The following is a 24,860-nucleotide window of genomic DNA, read 5'->3' on the forward strand; positions in this document are numbered from 1 at the left end:
ATGCCATGACTGCTGCGCCATCAAAACACTGTGCCACAACTTTATCCAGACTACATTCATTTTCCTCCAAGAAACGGAAAATAAGAGCGGCAATGTCATCAGCTCGCTTGCCGCTTGTCACATCTTCAAACCGGATAAATCGCTCCTTGACTCCCGTGTCCGTCACATAACGCAGGACGAGTGAGAGCTGTAGCTCCACTCTGGTGTCCCCAAACGTTTTCAAAAGCACCATTGCTTGTAAGTGTGAGCCATTGACAGCGCTCATAGTTGAAACTTTGAAAGTGGCGAACGAACGAACCCCTTTCCCGCCTGTGACAGGCAATGTCTAACTTTTCTTGAAAAGTTCGTCTTGAGAATGGCGTTATAATTATATCCTCGACCAAATCGATATCTTCTCCTCCTTCCGCCATTGTGGGTTCAAAAAACAGTAGAACGCGAATTAATTCGTTTATCAAATTTAGTTTCCTAGATCTGCATAGACCTGCCCATAGGACCTGCCTCTCAATATTGGTAATCCAATCAAAAGACGTGGACGCCCTAGGCCTGCTAGCTGGCTCCTGTGTAACACTGGAGCCAGCCAGCAGGCGTACAATAGCCAACTCTAAAGCTGATTGGTTGACACAAAATTTTAATTTCCATTCACTTTAAGCTACAAGCGCCCGCACTGTTGATTCTGAAGGCCTGAGGGCAGATTTTAGACCCCTGGCAACACATGATGGCTGAATATGATTGGATAAAAGATCTAACGTAAAGACCAGCCCTCCAAATCTCAACCTGGGGCTGGAAGCAGTGCAACCAAGAGGAAAGCTATGAAATGAAGAGTATAACTCTTACTCTGGGGAATAATTTAATACATATTTGTGGGAAAATATATTTAAAAAAAATATATATTCTGATGATGTTTAGGCCAGCAGAGAAGGCCTTGCAGGCCCTGACGGCCCACCACTGGGTGAAGTATGTGGTGTACATGGCTGTGTGTGATTGTGCACAAACGAACCTATACATATCAGTGGAGCCTGGTGGGAGGAGCAATAGGAAGACAGGCTCATTGTAATGGCTGGACTGGAATAGGTGAAATGAAGTCAAACGTGGTTTCTATGTGTTTGATGCCATTCCATTTATGATATTCCTACCATTACAATGAGCCCATCCTCCTATAGCTCCTCCCACCAGCCTCCACTGATACATATGCAGTAAGTAGGTACATGTGTACCACAGGAGGTTGGTGGCACCTTAAATTGGGGAGAATGGGCTTGTGTTAATGACTGGAGCAGAATAAGTGGTATGGTATCAAATACATCAAACACATGGTTTCCAGGTATTTGATTCCATTCCATTTGCTCCGTTCCGGACATTATTATGAGCCGTTCTCCCCTCAGCAGCCTCCTGAGATGTGTAGATACAGGACTAACCTAAATACATATGTACACATATCTAAAACTCGCTCAGTCATATATGTACTGTGAATGCATGCACACACAAAGATCCATATCCGGTACATGCAAAAGGACAATTTTAGACCCACATGCAGCAGCATGCATTCTCCCTAAGCCACACTATAAGGAAGTAGATACACACGTGTGCAGCTGCACACAGAATGCCAACGTGGTTATCATGTTCTCCATTAACCATGTCATCTCCCACAGCCTGTACTCTATCCCAATGAGGGACTCTATCCCAACAGACTGTTTAAAGCCTCAACCGCCTATAGGCCCAGCAGAGAGAACGAGAAAGAGTGAGAGAGTTGGAAAAATTTTTTATAAAACGAGTGATTGTGAGAGTGTGTCACTGCACTAAGGGACATAGCAATGGAGGAATACATCCTGGGTTGGTGTCAGGGTGGTGGACTTCGGACCCAGTAGGGTCCTGGGGTGAGATATCAATTTCTCTACTATTATGTTTTCCTCACTCTCCCACACACAATCCCTCATACAAGCACATATTTAATCACACATAGGCATACACAATATACTTTACATACACATTTTCCCAACCAAAAGAAAAACCATGGCTGCCCAAACTTGATCTCCCACACTCTCCCATTGCCCCTATATAGTATCTCCTATAACTATATTCCCCCACCCCCTAGTCTCCATGCACGTGAGCAGACTCCAATGGGCTGCCGACCAGCCAGTGTGGGATTACATAACAAGTGGAAAAACGGGAACGGGAAAAGCACTTACACTGCATTCGAGGGACTTCCTCCCCCCCACGACCTTTTCACACACAACAGACTAGGGTTCAAATCGTGCATGTGCTTGAGCCTGCCTGGAGTGCCAGGTGGACAGGGGTTCTATTCATCCACTAAGCCTGACAGGCTCAATCAGGCACAACTAGTGCTAAGTTTCAAATACTGTTTGAACCCTCAACCCAGGCAGGCATGGGCAATTCCATGGTAACAGTGATGCTGAGACTTAGATTTTTCACTTTAAATGGAACAGTATAGAGCCCCACAGTGGATGTGTCATAATACCCATAAAACCTAGCGGTCAAACAGGGAAATGGTTCCAATTGTTTTTCCACCATTCATCTTTCCCATAGGGGATTTTAGAAACACTTAAAATAAGGGCTGTGTTTTGTGTAGGCTTACCCTGGTGTGACATTTTGACAACTATGTAAATCTCTCTCGGACAAGGTGACTTTTATAAATATAATTAATCAATGCCTGAAAGCCAATCAGCTCTTTGTTTATTTTTTTCTTTGTAAAAATACATTTTTTCCTTGTGCGTTTGTGGGGGGAATTAGTGGTTAGGTTTAGGGGTTAAGAGTTAGGTTTAGGGATTAGGTTAGGGTAAGGATTAGGTTTGGTGTTAAGGAATATAGGATTTTGAATGGAAATAAATTTGAGGTCCCCACGAGAATAGAAGAACAAACACGTGTGTGTGTGTGCGCGCGCATCTCAGTCTACAAATCTCAACAGTTGCTCCACATAGCAGTAAAACAGGTATGCCAGGTTGTAACAGAGAGGAACAGAAGAAGTCCTAATTGTTATCTAAAGGTACTAGCACAGTCTTCAGGAGAGCAGGACAACTTCACCACAAATAGCAACTTCTACAAAGCACTCTACTACAGGTGACTATCAAGGCATAACTTGTTAGATATAACCCACTGAGCACAAGATGTTCAAAGGATGTATTTTCCAAAATATGTCTTTTCAACGTCTTGTGCTCAGTGGGTTATGTCTAACAAGTTGTCTTCTACTCATCAGCCTTCAATGTAGTACACAAATAACATTCTCAAACACACATTAAAATAAAGGGCATAATTAGCATATAGTCTGTATGTATGTGGGGGTGAATAAAATAATCTAGGAGATGTTTCCTGTGACAAGCAGTGGTCTTTGGTCACCAAATATAGCGTGCGCTCTGGCTAGTCTGTCAGGAATGACAATGTCTGGTTCCAGTTTTACTGGCCAAAACTACTTATAGGTCCACCATAAGCAGCTAGTGGCAGGTTAATTGGGGAGGACGAGCTCATAGTAATGTCTGAAACAAAATAAATGAAATGGTATCAAACACATCAAACACCTGGTTTCCATGTTTTGATACCATTCCATTCACTCCATTCCATAATGTGTTATTAGCCGTCCTCACCTCACTAGTCTCCTGTGAATTCCACATATGCCATGGACAGTCTAGAAGACTGTGAAATTAAACTGATTACCAGGAGTAACAAGATCGAGGAACACAGTGGGGAGCTGACTGCTCAGTAGGACACGGGATGGGTACATGAAACAGGAGAAGGGGCAGATATGGTGTGTTAGAAGTGCTGTTTAGTATGAAAATACAAGGAGTGAGAAGAGCCTGTGCCATATGTGTGTGATGTGGTTAGTTAGCATGTCTTCTCTGTATTCCTGTCCTGACCCTTGACCCGAACCTCTGCTCATATCATCAATACAATCACCAACGTACCTGACTCTCTTCACCTCCCTTTCCCTGCCAGGCTACCACCCACTCACCATGAACCTACCACACCAGTGATAATATTCAGAGGCGTCACAGGGAAACGTGCCCCCAACGATTTGTCCTGTAAAAATAAAAACAGATGAATTTATAGATTTTGTTGTTTCTCTGTAATACTACTAGCTAGCTAGCAATTTTATGAAGTTTGCTTTAGCTAGTCCAGATAGGTTCCCAATCTCCCAACCTCATAACTAGCTACAAAGAAGCCTTTTCAGGCTATCAATCGAGTTAGAGTAGCTAGCTTGTCTAACTATCTTAGCTAGCATGTGTGCTGGCAATGTTGGTATACATTAGAAAAGCAAGCAACTACTAAATGTACTGAATAAGACTCACATTCCTTTCAATCTTTTACATGGATTTTAGCAGAGATTCAAAGAAGAATATTTAGCTTATTTAAAAAAATAACAACCAGTCAGGAGGATACAGACAGCTCAAGAGGTATGCTTAGATATGCAGAAAAGATAGACATAAAAAAAAAAACATAGAATCAAGCATAATGATTATGGCTCTAGGTTGCAGGAAAAAGCTGTTTCAGGTGTTTGAATGCAATATTCTCCCAAAAACCCCACAGCCATCCTTGCATATTTTTTTCCCCCTTCAGTTTTTTTGGGGTGCATGACACCCCTGATAAAAATGCAGCAGTACATCTGTTGGCCTGTCGCTCAATCGCCCCCCTAAAGGGAGCAGCAACTGCTGTGGCCAGTCATCAGTCAACAGTAAGCATGAAGACACACATGCACATGTGCTCTCTCTTCCCTCCCTCACCACTTTTTCTGTCTCTGTCTGTCCTTCATTCCTCTTTTGAAGTCAGTCCCCCAGGCATGTTGCTGGGGCTTATTTCCGCCATGCCAAAGTCCCAGATGTGGTGGTCAGATCAACATACCGTAAGCAAGCTGCAGCAGTTTAGTCCCAGGGGCTAGGATTGGGGATGGAGGTGGCGTGAGAGAGCGAGGTGGTAGATGGTGAAAGGAAACAGGAGTTTTTCATTGGAGTGCTATTGGCCTCAATGGCCTGCCTCCTTGATCTGTGGGCAAATGTGTGCAAACTGCATAAGAAAGACCTCCTTGAAAAAGCCTGACTTGGTAAACTTGTTTAAATAAAATGGTGAATAGCATCATTAGGTATAATGTGAGCCTTCTGTGTTCTATCAACATGAACCTAGAATGCACACTGAGTTCCCTAATCTCTTGGTCAACTGTAAAGTCAAACTCTTATGCTTAGCATATTATTTTCTCAGTTGGACTGTAGGGGTGGCAGGTAGCCTAGCGTTTAAGAGCATTGGGCCAGTAACCAGATTACTGTTTCGAATCCCTGAGCTGTTCTGCCCTTGAGCATGGCAGTTAACCCCCAACAATTACACCCTGGAAGCTGTGGACGTTGATTAAGGCTAGATATCCCCCCCCCCATACTGAACATTTAATCTTAAATCAATGATTTACCACTAGATTTAGACAAATACAATGGACATCTGTTGCCCGAAGAGTTGTGCAAAGTTGGTCGAATATTATTCGAAATGATTCACAGCTGTAATGGATGCCAAAGGTGATTTCACCAAGTATCAACGCTGAGGTGGGAAGACACACGCAATCAAGAAATTATATATATTTTTCTTTCACTTTGAAAATGTGGATATGGTTGTGTAGATCTGTAGAATAAATAAAATAAATAATGTAGCAAAATGTGAGGACTGTACACTGAATAGAAATACACAAATGGAGAAGGCTACAGTACTAGGGTACTGTACTCATTTCAACAGTAAGATCGCTCCCTGGTGCATTGCTCGTGTCATGACACCTAATTCACCATCTAAACTTCACTTACTCACTCATAAAGAAAACTGCCTGACAAAAGTAATACATTTCTTCAAAACTTAACATCCTCTAAATCCTTTCTCGGTAACCTCTAATTAGTGCTACTGGCCTCTAGTCCCTCATCACACACCAGTCGCGCACATCCAGCCTCTGTCTAAAAGACGAGCACAGGAGAGATGTGTGAACTATATTCTGGACAATTCTATGACATTTGCTGCCCTTCCTGAGCAAGTGAGACATACTGAGGTGTTCCCCTCAACGTACTGAAAAACACCAAACCCTTGAATGAAGAGGAAAATAGCCCGTCATTATATTGTTTTACATGATGGTGAGCCTGCCATGTAGACAACATGGTACCTTATCTTGTCATCTTTTGAATTGTGTGTTTTATTATCAGTCCAATGATATGTATTATAGACCTCGTTTTAGTGTTTAACACTACAGTAGAAGTTGGGTTGGACTGGACACTCCTAAGGTTCTCTCATGTTGGTTTGCAAGGGATCGGGGAAAGGAAGAGGTGGAAAGAGGCAGCCACACTGCAATACATGACATAATACATGACCCCGACAGCAATGATACATGAAGACTGCCTGTGTAGTGATGCCATTTTCCTGGAAGGAGACAGCTGTGGCCGCAGCAGGCCATGTTTCATCAGTTAATAAAATACCCTCTTGCTCGCTAGAGACACTAAATCAACAGATTATCTGTGTGTGAAAAGCACACCTATTCAATTTGAATGGACTATACACCATGTATTTGGTTACACGTGTTATTGTGTGTGGGTATTTTTACATTTTAGCAGACACTCTGCTCCAGAGAGATTAGGGTTAAGTGCCTTGCTCAAGGGTACACAGATTTTTCACCTAGTAGGCTCGGGGATTCAAACCAGTGACCTTTCAGTTACTGGCCCAGTGCGCTAAACCACTCTAAACCACCTGATACATGTAAAGACAATGCTGTATGACTTTATGACATAGGTGTCCTACTTTTGGTGTGTGAGGAGGCATAAACTGAGAGCATTTCTTTAAACAGCTCACACCAACATTCCAGGTTAACGATGTAGCTACAACTTAAGGCACAATAATATATAGGCTCAACTTTAAGTATTGATCTTTGAGGCAATATTGAAAGTGATCTGGTCAAGTCTCTGTGCAACAACCTCGTTTAACAGTACAGTGAAGGTAGTGCACAACACACAAAAAACGGGTGTGAGATTCAGTGTTGTAGTCTTAAAACTGCTTTTTGATAGTCTCTGTCTTGTCTCAGGATCGGACACCGATCTACTCGGTCTTGACTCAGTCTCGAAACAATATGTTAATTGATGTATAATCTGTGATTGCAGACTGCGGATGGCCAGGAGACATTTTGGCAAAATTGGTGTTGGAAAATAACTTTTTAGAATCACAAAATATTTATTGGTTTGGAATTTGTCTTAGTCTCGACCCTCCCAGTCTTGGTCTAGAATCGTAGTCGAATAAGGTGGTCAAGACTAGGCCTACAACTACACTTCATCCTTTCGTCGGGTAAGGGCAGACTCAACTGGACAAAAGTGAAAATGAATAATGATGGGGGGGCTTATTTTTGTTTATTCAAATTAGTTTTATTATCCAGAACAATTAACACTTTCTTCAACAAATAGGCATAATGCGCATCTCACCACTTGCATTGTGATTTTTTTCACGCACCCCATAAAATCGAATACAATTTTGTACAACTGATTAGAAAGTGTTTTATAATACTCAGTTCTGTATGGATCTCATGTACGATTTTGACAGATTGAAATTTGAGCTGACTCACTACAAAGCTTTTCTCATCCCTGTATTGAGATACGTTTTCTGAGTCATATCTTGCGCTGGCTCCACAGTCTCTTAATCTAAACAGGAAGCCTGTCCGACCCCAGTGCAGCTGTAATCAAGAGTAAGGTTGGAGTCTATCCTGGCTATGGTTTCGCCAACTCTCTCTCAATTTCAGTCATAAATATTTACAATCTGTTGGATTACTCTATTCATAACGCTGCGGCTCTCTAAATAGCAACATGGCTCAGGAATTCGTTACGGCCAGAATTAAAGGGGACAAAGTAGTCGTGTTTCTAAAACCGTCATGCCCATATTGCGTAATGGCAAAAGATGTTTTGTCAAAGTATGGATTCAAATCTGGACACTTGGAATTCATTGACATCACTGGACGAGATGACATGAGTGAAATCCAGGATTACCTAAATAAAATAACAGGTGAACGAACGGTAATTGAATGCATGTTTCGCTTTGTTATCCAGCCATTTCTAGACTTTTACTAGCCTGTTTTTTAACTCTTGTACCAACCGACAGTTTTCCCCCCGCAGAAGGAGCCATATAAAACATTTATTTCGTATATGGCAACCCTTCAAAGTACATAAAAGTAGCCTAATTGTTATAGTGTATTCATACTTTAATTGTAGTCTTGCCACTGTCAGTCAGTGACTCAGCAAATGAGCCATGTTCAGAATGGCGGGCAGAAGTTGCGCAATGGGGTTTTGAAGCGCGCCTAACGCCGCGTGCACACAGGTTGCATCATTACATTGCTGTACGGTAAATGTTAAGTATTCTTCGCAATTTATGTACTGCATCAGAACAAAAATAATCATGCTACACATTAGAAACTTATTCGGTGGTTGGATCTATTTCTGTGTCTGATACCGCACAGAAAAGCAACGCACAAATTGGACGAATCCAAAACACTGCTAGTCTGCATAGTCTGGCAGATGAGTTGCAGTGGTGCGGATTGCCTCCCATTGAAATGAATGGGCATCCACTGGAAAGCATACAGTTCGACACAACCGTGTGCACAAGGCTTAAATCCATTCATTTCAATGGGTTACTGTAGCCCCCAGATTTCCCATTGAATTGTCAGCAAAACAGTACACTAGGGAAATGAAAACAATCTGATACTTTGCAATGTTGATAACATCATGATCAAATTCCTACATTAATTGAAAAACATAATATTGCTGCTGCCTAATAATCCATATGAATGTGTGTGTGTGTGTGTGTGTGTGTGTGAAGGTGCCACGGGTGTTCATCGGTAAGAAGTGTGTTGGTGGGGGCAGTGACGTTAAAGCGCTGGATAAGAGTGGGAAACTGGAGGGAATGCTGAAGTCAATCGGATCGCTGCAATGATCTTCAGGTACTGCGATGAACAACATTTCACACTATTCTGTGCAAGGCTTCTTCTTGATACTGTGACTGTGTAGGGTATCAGTTCTAGCTCACCTGTTTTTCCACACAGCCTCTCATCTCTCTGTCCTTCTCTTTTTTGGCCACAGACAGCTGTGAATATCTGCACCACCTGGAAAACCCCTTGCCTTCGGTCTGTCTGCTGAACTGAGACCAAACATTGTGTGTCATCTATAGCGCTGATGTTAGAGGAAGTTTCTTTGTTTGTCACCAGTCTATCTTCATGACTGTAGGCCTGTCTCGGTTCCTCCAGTAATATTCCTCCAGTGATGTTTACATCCAAACATCATTATATCACTTAACCACTATCTTTTGTATAAAATAAAAGACAAATGTTAACTAGTTCTGCTTTCGTTCTTGAAGTCGTTTGCTGTATAGACGCAGACATTACAAGTCAAACAAAACTGAAGAAATATAGGAAGACTGCACCTGTACAAAAACAGAAAATCTTCAAAAACATATTTAAGTGTGTACAAGTTTGAAAACTTGGAAAAGATTAAGATTGAGCTCAGTTAGTGCACTGGAGGATCCGAAAGGATAACCCAGAGATTACGCTTTGAGCTGCTGATAGGGAAGTACTTAGTCAGTCTTGTACCTGCACCACCCGTTTACTATTCCACAGCGCTAACGAGACACATTTAGTATTTTCCCCAACCAAAATGGCCCAAATCCTTACACTTTCCTGCTTGTCACCTTCTCGTGTAATTTCTTAGTCTTGGGCTGGGCCTTATTCATAGTGGCCCTGTATCTCTCTGTCTGGTAGAAGTCAGAGTCAATGGTGTCCGGTGAGTCGTTAAATGTGACATACACATCCCTGTTGACCTCTGTGACCTGGTGAACTCTCTGTTTGACCCCTTTGGAGCACCAGGTGGGTTTAGGGGGTGTAGCCGAGGGGTTCACCGCCTGGTACAGCCCCTCGCCTTCTGCCAGCGTGATCTTGTACTTGTGCCACGGACACACGATGCACATCCGCCCGTCAAACTCCTGGGCACATCAGAGAAATGAATGAATGAACAAACAAACAAACAGAAAAACACAAAAGATTGTTTAGCTATGAGAATGAGCTGTAGGAAGGAGAGAGAAGAGTGGGGCTCTTCTCAAATGTCTGTCCTAGCTCCCTTTTCAAAATGCAATGAAGAAGATCCCTCCCGTCTGACACGGTCCTCCACTGCGTTTTGATGAGGCAAGGAAAGAGGACGCAAGGAATCGAGGAGAGACAATGGAGAAAGAGCCTGGGATTCCTGGTAAAGCACAGGATTGATGAGGACAGTGTGGAACAAGTAGTAGGTCAAAGAGAAATCAGACGACTGACCTCGATATCTCCCTCCTGCAGTGGTCCACCGGTATCTGGCAAGATAAGACAGTACAACACCACTGGAATTCAGTGTCAGGGATAGATAGTATAGCCTATTCATAGACGCTAACATCTAACAACCTACATCACTATACTGAGAGCATGTCTGTTTCTAAAAGGACGTATTTGGGTGTTTTTGGAGCTTGTTCATGTCTTTTGCATGCCCTGATACCACACAAAGAGCAATGAAGTGAATAGCGGCTGAGGTAAGTTTCTCAAAAACAAGCCAAATCACAAAATAGAACATGTCTGGTCCCTTCCACAACATTCTATTTACATTTCAGAAATAGGAAAATTCTCCTTTAAGATCCCCGACGCTTGTTCTAAAACATTAACACACATCATTTGCGGTACGGTTTTGGAAACATAAGGAACATATCTTTTATATCACAATAAATAATCATTTAAAAAAAGGTTAAATTACAACACACTTTTATAGGGTTAGGGTTCCCACACGGCCATATTTTCTTGTTACTGCGCTTGTTTACGGAAAACAGGCGGGAGACAGAGTCGACTACCTAAACTAATTAGCTATTGCCGAACACCTGTGTGTAGGCTAAATGGAAGACGGACACCACAAACATGTTGTCACAGGAAAATACTGTTGGCTGCAAATGTTAAAACTGTATATTTTGCATTTGTGAAATAATTTTTTTGTGATATGAAAGTAGAGGGTTTCATGTTTCTAGAACCGTACTGCACCGCAATTGAGAATCGATTCATGTTTAAATGGAGTATCTGGCTGTTTTGGCTACCAGAGCCAATTCACCTCTAAACAGAACATGTAAGGTCCTTGGACTATATAGTAAGGTTAAGCTCCTTTATTCCATTATTGGGCGAATCCTAATAATGACTTTATTGTGCAGCTTTTAAAGGTCAACTGATATGCTGTCCATCATAAAACATGGGGAATGTTGGTTTGGAGGAGTGGAATTTTCTAGCCCCAATCTATTCCTTTTCCCAACCAGCGGTGTAGTTCTGCCGGAGCGCGGAGGAGCGGTGCTCCCTCACTTTCTTCAATATGAGAACACACACAGCTGGTAAAACTATTTCTGGAAAATGTATTCGGATAAATTATAAATAAATTCTATTTAATTACCACTATAATGAAAAACAATAGAATGACAAACCAAATAAATATGTATAGCAGCCTAGAGGTAGGTACATGGTGGTTTCTTCCTTGTCTTCTCTGGCAGTGGTAAGAATGATGAAGAACTATAAGCTACATGTGTGTTTAACCGATGCGAAATGGCTAGCTAGTTAGTGGGGTGCGCGCTAATAGCGTTTCAATCAGTGACGTCACTTGCTCTGAGACCTTGAAGTAGTTGTTCCCTTTGTGGAGCGATGGGTAACGATGCTTCGTGGGAGGCAGTTGTTGATGTGTGCAGAGGATCCCTGGTTCGAGCCCAGGTAGGGGCGAGGAGAGGGACGGAAGCTATACTGTTACATGTGCACTGCAGAGGCCCATTGGAGGCTTGACCACTTTGGCCAATCAGAATGGCCTAAGTGGGCGACACCGTCCTGCCAAGGACACCCAAACCAGAGGGGTCACCATAAAGCCCAAGGAGCCTGACCCTCTCAAGAAGTTGCTGTACCCCTGCTTGGGATATTTAGCCTGCTATTGGTTGAGACTAGGGTTGCACATTTTAGGGAATATTCAGAGGTGGAAACTTTCTGTGGGAAATATATGAGAATTAATATTAATACCATTTAAATGTAGATGTTTTTTGCATTGGATATATTTACCATATCATATGGAGACAGAAACAAACCTTTTAACTTATCATAAGTAGACAATTGCAAATGATTAAATCCTTCCAATAGAAATGAAAAAAACAATGTAGTTATGAATTGAACTTTAATTAAATTAATTGACTCTTCACATGGGATGATTTCACTGAACAACAAAAGGGAATATTGAATGATCCCCAATGATCCATCGCATCTTCCAAAAAATTTTTCAACATACGTCTGTAAAATGATAAAACTAAAGCTTTGGTTGTCTTCCTCTCAGGCTTCCATGTCTTCTCCCTGGACCTCCTCAATGTCCACCTCTTGAACATCAGACTCTGATACCTCATCTTCACTGTCACTTTCCAACCTTGTTGAGGATGGCTTGTTGTCAGGCTCAAAAAGCCCAAAATTTGCCTGGATGGCAACCAATTTTTCAACCCTTGTATTGGTCAGTGCTTTGGTGTGTGTGTTTCCAAACAAGGACCAGTTGCGCTCTGAGGCGGCTGATGTTGGTGGGATTTGGAGGATGATGGAGGCAACGGGAAAGAGCCTCAGATCCAAAGTCCCCTCCACCAGGTGGCTGATGAGATATGTTGGCACGACTGCCATATTGCATCTCCATCCCAAAGCTCTTGCTTGGAAGTGTACTTCGCCAGACTGTCAAGAACCTTGCCCTCATCCAGGCCAAGGTGGCGAGACACGGTAGTGATAACACCATAGGCCTTGTTGATCTCTGCACCAGACAGGATGCTCTTGCCAGCATACTTGGGGTCCAATATATACGCTGTGGCGTGTATGGGCTTCATGCAGAAGTCTTCACGCTTTTTGATGTATTTCAGAACTGCAGTTTCCTCTGCTTGGAGCAACAGTGAAGTGGGCAGGGCAGTACGGATTTCTTCTCTTACATCTGCAAGCAGAGTCTGAACATCAGACAGGATGGCATTGTCTCCCTCAATTCTTGCAATGGCTACTGCTATAGGTTTCAGGAGTTTCAGGCTGCTTACCACTCTCTCCCAAAATACATCATCCAGGAGTATCCTCTTGATGGAGCTGTCCATATCGGCAGACTGTGATATGGCCATTTCTTGGAGAGACTCCTTCCCCTCCAGGAGACTGTCAAACATGATGACAACACCACCCCAACGGGTGTCGCTGGGCTTCTTCAATGTGGTGCTCTAATTCTTCTCACTTTGTTTGCAGCTATAACTTGATGACCCACATACCTAATAATTTCCTTGGTTCTCTTGTAGAGTGTATCCATTGTTTTCAGTGCCATGATGTCCCTGAGGAGCAGATTCAATGCATGAGCAGCACAGCCAATGGGTGTGATGTGAGGGTAGGACTCCTCCACTTTAGACCAAGCAGCCTTCATGTTCACAGCATTGTACGTCACCAGTGCAAATACCTTCTGTGGTCCAAGGTCATTGATGACTGCCTTTAGCTCATCTGCAATGTAGAGACCGGTGTGTCTGTTGTCCCTTGTTTCTGTGCACTTGTAGAATACTGGTTGATGGTGGAGAGGATGTAGTTAATTATTCCTTGCCCATGAACATTCGACCACCCATCAGAGATTATTGCAATACAGTCTACTGTCTCTATGATTTGCTTGACCTACACGAACTCTGTTGAACTCTGCATCCAGCAAATGAGTAGATAAAGCATGTCTGGTTGGAGGGGTGTATGCTGGGCAAAGAACATTCAGAAATCTCTTCCAATACACATTGCCTGTGAGCATCGGAGGTGAGCCAGTGGCATACACAGCTCGAGCAAGACATTCATCAGCATTTCTCTGACTACGTTCCTCCATTGAGTCAAAAAAACTAATGATTCCAGGAGGACCATGAGCTGTTGTTATCGATAAGGTGTCCGATTCATCATTTTCACCTCAAATAGAAGTAGAGGGACTTTTGTCAGAGGTTGTCTGTTGTGAGCGCTGAGGGAACTTTATGCAGAAGTTAGATCAAAACTGAATCAATGTCTTGCAAGATCACATAATGATTGCATAAGAGAACTGAATATACAGTAATACCATAGCATAGTAGGCCTATAACGTTACGGTTACACCTAAAACACCTAATTTCGAATGATATTTTAGGATGGATAGCTGAAGAGTCACATTTTTTTCTCATGTACCAAAACTCAAGAGAACGCACCACTCGGCAAGATATATGTTTGTATTGAAATAAAATGGAAGAAAGGCTATTAGTTTGTTAACACCATCTGCTCTAGTTCGCTCATGAAACAGTAATTCAAGAAGATCTAAATGCATATTACCATGAAACTGATTGAGAACAACCAAATGATTGGCACGAAGATGCAGTTTGGACGTTTCACTGGTAAAATATGAAGAATTATCATTCACCATTGACAGTGATGATGGCCTATTTTGAAATTAGGTAGCCTATGCCTTACTTGGTATTTGAGGATATTAAAAATATAACATTTTCTTTAGACAACATGTGTGGGCATAGGCAGATGTTGCAATTGGAGGATGCATTTTATGCATATTCTATAATCATAGGCTAGTCAATTGGCTACATCTGTTGGTACAAACTTTGATTGAGGAAATTACGACATGAAGAAAATAAAATTGTCGCTCCCTCACCCAAAAAATAAATACACCACTATCCCAAACATCCATTTTGCACACACCCATGACCCGATCCTTACGGTAGCAGCGCATGTCCATGGCGTGGAGCTTGCCCTGGTGGCAGAGAACCAGCACGTCCCTCCCGCCCACCAGCTTGGTGACACGCTTGGCCTGGACAACGTCTTCTTTCCTCCCGATGAAGTGGGAGGATGGAGGTGGCGATGAAGAGGAGGATGTAGGGGATGTCTGCTCTTCCTCAGAGAACATGTTGACAACTTCCAAATGTAGATGCACTCCTGGGAGAGAGAGATAAACATTTAGTAGTTTGTGTATGTTTTAACATCAACCTGAACTAGGTTTAAACTAAAGGGGCGGCAGGTAGCCTAGTAGTTAGGGCGTTGGACTAGTAACCAAAAGGCTGCAAGATCGAATCCCTGAGCTGACAAGGTAAAAATCTGTCATTCTGCCCCTGAACAAGGCACTGTTCCTAGACCATCATTGAAAATAAGAATTTGTTCTTAACTGACTTGCCTAGTTAAATAAAGATTTTGAAAATAAAATAAATAAAGATCACTGTAATCTCACATTTTTTAAGTACAAACATGCATCTAATCTCTCGTAGACAGATTAACATATAAATGGCTAAAGTACAATTTTCGCGCGAATTTTACTTATGGGTAACCGAGATTAGCATTCATCAAGCACTCTGGCAGGCTCCACAATTTGTGTTGCATGTTAAGCCTTGTTCACGTTACCCATAAGCACGTTATGTTCTGCATTTCAATGACCATGTCAATGCCCCCTTGCGGTTGAAGGCTCCGGATCTCCGAGAGAGACAGACTCTCCTCCATCTTGCGTTACAAACACTACACTCAGGTTTGCCAGGGCAAGCTAAAAAAATATAGCCCAATGGCCTCTCAAAACAGCCCGCAAGGCTTGAAAACTAGGCCAAAACCTTTTTTTTGTAGCAAGAGAACAGTTGGCACATTTAAACCAATAAACCCTTTTCCGCAAAGTTATTGAGCGAATTAAGAAGGAATGTCGGCGTACATATTTGCATATGTTATGACGACTATCTGAATTCCTGGAAAGAGTATGATCTTTTATCTCAGCATGTATACAGATGATCCCTTCTCCCTGTTTTTGTTTGCTGGAAATGTTTATACTGGAGACTTATCAGAACAAACTGTGTAACCTAGCATTTATAGCGGCTAAGAAATGCATTGCAATTAATTGGAAGGTTGATTATCCTGTCACAATGGATGGCAGAAATGTCAAGTTATGTATCACTAGATTTAATTTATTACAAGATTAAACTATGTAACTTTCATAAGGTTGGGGTGCCTTATATGGAATACCCTACTGTATTACAAAAGAGGTCTGTACTGAAAACATAAAAAATTTTAGTCGAGCAGTCGCAAATAGTTAAAAAAATGTCATGGCACACAAGACACCTGTATGATTTGCACCTGTCTCAGTGGACTAATCCATTGAAGAGGCTGCGGGGATGTCACGGTCCAAGAATTTGGGGATTGTGGTTTAGATGCAAAAGGCACGTCTCTCTCCAGAATGCACTCTATCCCGCTATTTTGTGGGTATTCATTGTTTCAAAACTTAATTGTGTGCTGTCTATCAATTCCCCATTACATACATCACCAGTAGTAGCCTACATTTACCGTTAATTCTCATAATTTCTAATCTGCAATATCTGTTTGGTTATGGTAATTTCTGTTAATGCATTCAATATATTATTATAGTAATTTACTGTTCATTCTCATTGTTGGAGTGGACATATGTTTTGCAGAACTCTCAACCTATAATACACTTGTGAGAAACAAGGTTTTGTTCATTTCATTACATTTATTGTATTTTGTTTGAAACGCTCCTGTCAATGTTGAGTAAGGACACGTACCTGATTACGCATATAGAAATAGGACTAGTCTACCTGGCCTGCTTGCAAATGTAGGCCTATAAATGTGCCCATCTGGGGATGTCTGAAGTGCTACAGTACTTCAGGAGCATAATGGCAGAATCTGCAAAGGCCAGCAGCAGCGGGAGAAGGAGGGTTGGGAACAATTTTTTCTTCTGGTAAGGCTATCTTGATCTCTAGCTCCCGAGTCATCTGTGTATCTTCATTATTTAATCAAACAGTGTGCCTAAAGCATCAGACAATATTTTTTGGGTCATGGACAGCCCTAGTAGAAATGCAGGAAATTAGCTTTAGATGCCCCCAAAAAATCTGAGGGAGAACACCCTGCCAGGTTATGTCCCCCCCACTTTTAAAACCAAAGTTGCACCACTGATTGTATCAAATGGTAGGCTATATAAATGAATAGCCTACATGATGGCCAACAGATGCAAATATATCATTCTCCACATTTAATGCGAGTTTCATTGTGGACTTTTTCCCATAACAGAAGCATCCAAGGAATTCCATACCTTCCATTGCAAATGTCCACTTGCGCAAGCTCGAGACCCAAGAATTGAGCATGTGTAATCCCCTTTGCTTGATACGGTTTTCCATAAGGAAAGTCAACATTAGATTCCAGTTTACTTTAAACCAACTCTGAGCGAATTCATCGAAAGCCTTTGGTGCGTCTGGAGTTGTTATCCAGACCTTTGTCGCCGTTATATGAATTCTACCGAGTTAAAATATTTGATGGAAAAGGGGTTAGAAATGGGTGTCTCCATAATGACAATCTAACTAGCCGCCCTACAACTGGTAAAAGGTTATCAGGACGCACTGCACTCACTCAGTAACAGCCTACTCACTGCCTGATAATCAGCAGCAGGTCACAGTGAAATCGATATTGTTTTTGAGATATGCCTTGGCGGCCGCGGTGCACTTTAGAAGTGGCCCAAAAACCTGCAACCATTAAATGTTCACCAGCGACATCGATTTTAAAAGTAGCCCATTTTACCAGGAAAACTGCAAAGATGGCTACCCTGACTACACTTGTCCGTTCAGTAGTGGCGCATTGCCCTAGCAGAGCTGGTTAATCTGTTTTCATGTTATCTAGAACGTTAGTGACTAACTGTGCTACTGGCAACAATTGAATTACGCTGTTTTGTCGACGTTTACTGACACCGGCCATATTCACTGACACCCGCCATATTCAACTGGTGTTGGGCGTTCGTAAATGCATCAATTATTCTGCGCTCTGGGACAGGTACTCAGACGAGAGTGCTCTGAAATCGGAGTAGATAGCCAGAACGAATTTACGAACGCACCCGAATGTCCATTAAGAAGGCGCAATGACTATACCACTTCACTAAATTACGGGAATAATCAAGTCAATAAGTGTTGGGTAGTTAGTTAGCATATAGTAAATACACTGGCAAGTTCGATGTATTAGTAGCCAATGAATACATCGAAGCTAGCTAACATACCGGTACATACTGCTGTAAGAAAAGCGTAGCAAACAAATTGCCAACCAACATAATGTGTAAGGTAATTTATTTGAAAAGTCATTACATTGGTCAGCATTTTCTTAACATTTGTCAGAATTAGTTATAGCAATGAATGTATCCTTTGGCTGCATATATTCCGACCATTTTCTTCAAATCTTAAAACGTTGTGAGCCGAGCCGATTTTCTGAAGAATTGCATTATGGGCCCTAAAAATCACTGAAAGTGTCCACTGATTGTATACGTCGTATTTTGGTGAATGTGACAACCCAGAACTTTTGGCATACTAAATTTACGTCACAAATAGTACAGTTAGTATGAGTATTCGAACACAGCTCTGGTCTTTCAATAGACCTAGCAAGCTAATCAAATTGATAAGGTTAAATTCTTCCTTTTTGCATTGCTGTTTTCAGTTTACACAGGCTTAGATCTACGTTTTGTTCTATGATAGAATAGCAGTCAGTTAACATGCCCTTTATGAATTATGAAGCCTTTGTGCTTTACATTTTTTATTTATTATCTCATACAACAAAACGTATAAGATTTCCTAAGCATGCGTTTACCACAGACCTTATTATCGGAGTTTATCCCCCCCCAAAGCCATTCATTTTCCTCATAGGCTTTGTCCAACGAACAATGGCGGAGTTGGTGCCTACAAATAGACGCCATTACTATTACTAAATTGAGCACATGTTTGCTCAAGTCTTAGTTTTATCTAACAGGTGGAGCGTATTAGGCTACCTCTCGAAGTATGAAATATGATAGCTGACGTTTACTAACCCCTCTACAGTGAGCGTTGAACTGGCACTAACCAGAGAGGAAGAGATTTTACTCCACCCAAAATATGTCCACAAAGTAAGGACTTTTTGAATGGAGGTCAATGAGTGTCGAATTTGGTCAAATATACGTTTTGTAATGGTTAGGTTGTTACGAATGCACTGATATAGGCCTAAGTGGTATTTAGGCAACTTTGGGAAGGAAAAATATATATATATTGGAGTTGTGCAGGTTCTCATAGAGATAAATAGAAGACGCATCATGCATTTAACCCATTTTAGCATGGACATTGTCATTGAGGGCTTCCATCACTTTAAAATAGTCAACTGGGTGGGGATTCATTTGAATTGGGAGCAATCAGCCAATGAAGAAGAACATGTACTACTTTAAAATGGCGTCTATGCCCATGCTGTCTGCTGTCATAGACACTTTAATGGCACACATACAAAGATGAGTCCTATCTCTATTGCCACGTTCATGTGCTAGTCGGAACTAGGAAACTCTGAAATGTATACTTGCTAACTGGTTGTAGTTATACACATGCCAGGGTTTCCGTTAGCCGGTAAAATAAACACCTATAAATAAAATCAGCAATAAAAGCCTATAAATGAATGTGGTGCCAATTGCCCTGGAGAAGAAGTCATGCTTATCGGTCTATAGGTTAATTTGCATAATTTAGTGGAATTAAATTGGTGCATGTGTACAGTATATTTGTTATGTATCTGGTCACAGGTGTACAGCATACAGAGACTGACTGGAAAATCTGTCCGACAGTGCAAGAGCTGCTTGTGGTGCTTTCAAGACAACTGGGAATTCAGAAAAATGGAGGTCAAATCATGACGTCAGTGATCTTCAGGTTCGAAAGTTGGACCTCTAGAAAGAGGCCTGAGTTCCCATGTTGGAATTCCTAGTTGGATGACCGTTCAATGCGATATTTATCAGTCGGAGCTCATTTTTCCCCCCAGGTCCCAGTTGTCTTCACACACTGAAGTCGGAAGTAGATTTCCCATTAGTTTTCCCCATTTGTTTTGAACGCGGCATCAAACGGCAACGGAAGGCAGGGTTCATCAACTCGCCCCACACCACTTTGCAATGAGCTGGAGGCAGTATGCATTTTGAAAACATATAGCCTACTTAATTGTTTGAAACCTAAACGTTTTAATACACGAGGCACGGCTTACCTTGCTTCAAAGTAGACTATTCTCGCTTTCTAACTGGATATTTTAATCTCTGTCACATGAAACCACTCACATGTGCAGTCCCGTTTTGTCAACGTTTTCTGCTAATTGAATTATGGAACGAACATTCGCGGTAGTCTACTGCTTTGTCCCGATTGTTGCGCTTATAATGTGAAGAAATAATAGTTTATCAACATTTTAAGATTGACGTTCTGATCTGTTGCATCAGACTCATTGCTTATTTTTTTATGTAGCCTACTGGTTGTATGAATTTGGGATCTATCGTCCCACAACGGTCCCAGTCTGTTTGGAATAGGCTATTTCTTTCTCGCCAAGCTGACCAATAGAATAGGTAGCCTAAACGTTTATACTATAGTTGATGACATGGGCTAGTGGTTTTGCTGTTTTTTACTATAACATGTTCAAAGTGCACATCAGAATTTGGTAAAATCGTTGGCACATCGTTACATCCTTGACATGCATGTTCTGTTAATATGAATGACCATGTGATTTGTCATTCTGAACACTTTAGGTTGACGCCCTAATCAGGTTAAGCACCCAATGTCTGGTACATTTCTCAAATGTCCGGTAAATTAAATGTTGCCGGTCAATATTGTCTGGCGCCACATTTTCCTATTGGAAATCCTGACACGTGCCGCGTTCAACCTGTTAGCAAGTTGGACATTTCTGATTTTCCTAGTTCCAGCTAGCAGGCATTATGGCCTGTTCACGCGCGTATCTGCCCTATCATTGGCTAGAATTGTCCCACCTGATCTCGCCTCCTATCTTTGTGGGCATGTATTTTCATTGTTTAGAGCGGCAGTATGAATATCTTGTCAATATAATAGACAATCTTTGATCTGAATGAGCCGCTGGCGCGCCAATGTTTGGTGTTACATTTAATATTATCCCAATGGAAACATGTTTTATTATGTTTCATACCGCGCTGTAATTGTATAACCTGAATCAGTCACGTGTTTTTCATATTTCCAAAATGCCATCAATTTAATGGCATTACCACAAATTCCCTGTTCTAGAGTTTTTTTTTAAGGGTGTCATTGTATTTTAATTGTTGTATTATCAATCTTTAAATTACGCGATTGACCACGGCTATGTCCCTTTTCGACACAGGCTCTCTCCTGTCCTCCTTTCGTCAAATCTGACCACGACTCCGGTGTGGCCTAAAAATTGGTCTACTTTGAAAACCTGCTGATGACTGTGAGGCAGTGAGCATGTTTTTGCTGAGTGATTGGGGGGGCGGAGGTGTGTGTGTGTGTGTGTGTTGAGAGAGCGCTACAGTTATTGGTTGAGTCACGTAATCGAGAGCACCATGCGCGCACGTCGTGACAACTTTTTACCAGTTGTAGGTTGGCTATTTAGGCTGCGTTTCAAATAAAATAGACACTCTCGTCCACTTACCCTGCCTTATGTCCTTGGGGAATCCCTGCCGGCATATCTGTCGTCGGTCCAAACAAGGGAAGTTTACAACGTAAGCCCCTCAGCCCTCGTTTTTAATGGAGTTTGCGAATATACAATTATGTTCACTTCAGGAACTGAAACGCCCCATAATTCAATTCGCGATGATTGTACATCCGCTAAGAAAAGTCAAAACGTAAAATCTCAACGTCAATATGGAGTTAACATACAAGTGTATGTAAAAACGAATGTAAATAAGTTAGAAATTGTGCACAAACACGTCTCGTAAAAGTAATGATGTTTTTGTTTGCCTAGTTTTTGGAAATTTTAGAAGAAAAAAAATCCTTCAGAAGTTCCAGCTAGGCAGGCTAACGTTAGTTAGCTAATTCATTTGCTAGCTATCATACAGTAGGTATATAATTATATAGTTAAAATAAGTAGACATGCAATCACAATTGACTGTAGCGCGTATAAAGCACCCACAAGCTACGGGTGGTTGAAAACACAATCGTTGCGGGATGACAAATTTCTGGGCAAGAGCGGTCCATTTAAAAGTCATTCCTTCCTCCCTCGCCCCTTTTTAAAAAAGTGTATTTTTTTATTAACAACAAATCAATACAGGAAGTACATGAGGGAACACAGGTATATATGGATAATATACAATGGACAATTGAGCTAGGGGGTACAATATCACATTACACAAGGACCTTAAGGGACATACATACACTTATAATTCTAACAGCTTTTTTGTTAGTAGAGTATTTAATTGTGTTAAAATACAGTTCAATTTATTTTTGTAAGGTAAGAAAATGTGTTTTTTGTTTGTAAATTTACATTTGTTAATATGAAATTTGGCCAAAGGAATAATGAAACTAATTACATAAATGTTTCATCTTATTTCTATCGTAGGTAAAGAATCCAAGCAGTACATCGCTCCACAATAGTGTAAGATCTTCATAAATGTGTTCAATTATAAATCTACTGATGTCTTGCCACAGTTTTCTTACATGAATACAATGCCAAAAAAGATGCAACACTGTTTCTGAGTGGTCATTACAAAAGGAGCAATTTGAGTTGATGTTTTCCTTAAACTTCTTCATATAGTGGTTGGCAGGATAATATTCATGAATAATTTTAAAGGAAACTTCCTTTAATTTTGTTAACAAGTAGGTATGTGTGTTGCCACATGCAAACTTTTTCCCAACATCCTCCCTCGCACCTTGCCCTGCAAGTGTATACTCGTCAGACGTCATGATAAGTCATTATAAGTGTCTCTTAATTTTGATGGCTGAGGGGATAGGGTGTGTCTTAAGTGTTTGGAAGGCATCCATAGATTGTCCTTATAGACATGCCTATTTCCAACACTTTTTCCATAAAAGATTAATACGCTAGAACTGATGCACATCAAGAAATAATGGAGATAAATAACTGGAAACTAGTTTGGGTGCACAAGAGCGCATTATATCAATTTGCTCGGTGTTTTAAGCTGCATTCTAATGTTGACTTTGCTTAATTAAGAAAACGGTATCAAGCGATGTGTTTTATGTATGCTCTGTTCTTGGGTCTTGGGCTGCCCGAGTGGACATTTGAAATGGAAGTTATGGAACTCCCATGCTTGGTTCTTTTTATGGGGGAAAAGTCCTCAATGAAACTGACATTAAATATGGAGAATGATACATTTGCCTCTGTTGGCCATCAAGTAGCCTATTGATTTATATTCCATTGTAGGCTACCATTTGATACAATACATATTGTAATGACCTGGCTAGATCATAAATGAACAAATGTCCATACCGAGGATTGAGTTTACGAATTCCCAGTTTATTAACCCAACTCAACACAGGCTACTGTTTGGCCGTAGCTCACGGCAAAAAAAAACAAGGATAACAGTATAAAACATCCGTGACGATCTCTTGTTAAGATAAAACGTGAGAGAACAATGGCTAAGCATTGTCTTAAACTTGCGGTGCTCCACCCCCCTGCCAACACCCTCCCGCTTCCTGTTCCACCCACCACAAGGATGCCCGGCACCGGAACATTCCAGGCATTCCCGTGGTTGGCAGATAGCAGGTTGACTGGCATGTCGGACCCCGCGTACACTGGGTACTGGTAAGTCCAACATAACAAACGAACAGCATAACTCGTAACACACAGCTGTTTGTGCAGGTCGCGACAATATTTTGAAATGACGATATCACTGGAAAAAAACTGTAGATCACCTTTACTCCACACACAGAGACGCATACAAAGCTCTCCCTCGCCCTCCATTTAGCAAATCTGACCATAACTCTATCCTCCTGATTCCTGCTTACAAGCAAAAAAAGTGCTAAGCTACAGGACTGTTTTGCTAGCACAGACAGTAATATGCTCCTGGATTCTTCCCATGACATTGAAGAGTACACCACATCAGTCACTGGCTTCATCAATAAGTGCATTGATGATGTCGTCCCCACAGTGACCCTACGTACATACCCCAACCAGAAGCCATGGATTACAGGCAACATCCGCAATGAGCTAAAGGGTAGAGCTGCCGCTTTCAAGGAGCGGGACTCTAACCGGGACGATTATAAGAAATCCCTCTATGCCCTCCGACGAACCATCAAACAGGCAAAGAGTCAATACAGGACTAAGATTGAATCCTACTACACCGGCTCGTCGGATGTGGCAGGGTTTGCAAACTATTACGGACTATAAAGGGAAGCACAGCCGTGAGCTGCCCAGTGCCACGAGTCTACCAGACGAGCTAAATACTATGCGCGCTTCGAGGCAAGCACCACTGAACCATGCATGAGAGCACCAGCTGTTCCGGACGACTGTGTGATCACACTCTCCGTAGCCGATGTCAGAAAGTCCTTTTAAACAGGTCAACATTCACAAGGCCACAGGGCCAGACAGATTACCAGCACGTGTACTGCAAGCATGTGCTGACCAACTAGCAAGTGTCTTCACTAACATTTTCAACCTGTCCCTGACTGAGTCTGTAATACCAACATATTTCAAACAGACCACCATAGTCCCTGTACCCAAGAACACCAAGTTAACCTGCCTAAATGACTACCGACCCGTAGCACTCACGTCTGTAGTCATGAAGTGCTTTGAAAGGCTGGTCATGGCTCACAACAACATTATCCCAGAAACCCTAGACCCACTCCAATTTGCATACCGCCCCAACAGATCCACAGATGATGCAATCTCTATTACACTCCACACTGCCCTTTCCCACCTGGACAAAAGGATCACCTATGTGAGAATGCTATTCATTGACTACAGCTCAGCGTTCAACAACATAGTGCCCTCAAAGCTCATCACTAAGCTAAGGACCCTTGGACTAAATACTTCCCTTTGCAACTGGATCCTGGACTTCCTGGCGGGCTGCCCCCAGGTGGTAACATGCTGACCAGACCGGACACGTCGCGTG

At 41.8% G+C, this 24,860-nt stretch overlaps 2 protein-coding genes across 3 annotated transcripts; one reads left to right on the forward strand and one right to left on the reverse strand.

The window, feature by feature from the left end:
* Positions 1–7,339: 7,339 nt before the first annotated feature.
* LOC139577081 (Rieske domain-containing protein-like) lies at positions 7,340–21,610 on the reverse strand. 2 transcript variants are annotated; one of them, XM_071403853.1, is made up of 4 exons: positions 21,446–21,610; positions 14,744–14,959; positions 10,298–10,332; positions 7,340–9,969 (listed from the first exon to the last, which is right to left on the reverse strand). In XM_071403853.1, the coding sequence occupies exons 2-4, from the start codon at positions 14,928–14,930 to the stop codon at positions 9,658–9,660; spliced, it is 534 nt and encodes a 177-aa protein (XP_071259954.1). In that variant the 5' UTR covers positions 14,931–14,959; positions 21,446–21,610; the 3' UTR covers positions 7,340–9,657. The 2 variants fall into 2 exon arrangements, with proteins under 2 accessions (XP_071259954.1, XP_071259953.1); XM_071403852.1 differs by lacking the exon at positions 21,446–21,610 and adding an exon at positions 17,103–17,771.
* On the forward strand, positions 7,809–9,327 carry LOC139577082 (glutaredoxin-1-like). The gene is made up of 3 exons (XM_071403854.1): positions 7,809–8,015; positions 8,815–8,935; positions 9,075–9,327. Exons 1-2 carry the CDS (start codon positions 7,809–7,811, stop codon positions 8,926–8,928), a joined length of 321 nt encoding a protein of 106 aa, XP_071259955.1. The 3' UTR covers positions 8,929–8,935; positions 9,075–9,327.
* Positions 21,611–24,860: the final 3,250 nt, after the last annotated feature.

Source organism: Salvelinus alpinus, chromosome 5, assembly GCF_045679555.1.
Source record: "Salvelinus alpinus chromosome 5, SLU_Salpinus.1, whole genome shotgun sequence".
Lineage (NCBI taxonomy): Eukaryota > Metazoa > Chordata > Actinopteri > Salmoniformes > Salmonidae > Salvelinus > Salvelinus alpinus.

What these genes read in the sequence shown, in the direction of transcription:
- LOC139577081 (XM_071403852.1), bottom strand. Translation starts at nt 17,202, where the DNA reads ATGTTGACTTTCCTTATGGAAAACCGTATCAAGCAAAGGGGATTACAC. An exon ending in GTGGACATTTGCAATGGAAG is followed by an intron (nt 14,960 to 17,102) that starts GTATGGAATTCC and finishes TCTCTCTCCCAG; the next exon opens with GAGTGCATCTACATTTGGAA. An exon ending in CATGGACATGCGCTGCTACC is followed by an intron (nt 10,333 to 14,743) that starts GTAAGGATCGGG and finishes TTATCTTGCCAG; the next exon opens with ATACCGGTGGACCACTGCAG.
- LOC139577082 (XM_071403854.1), top strand. Translation starts at nt 7,809, where the DNA reads ATGGCTCAGGAATTCGTTACGGCCAGAATTAAAGGGGACAAAGTAGTC. An exon ending in AAATAACAGGTGAACGAACG is followed by an intron (nt 8,016 to 8,814) that starts GTAATTGAATGC and finishes GTGTGTGTGAAG; the next exon opens with GTGCCACGGGTGTTCATCGG.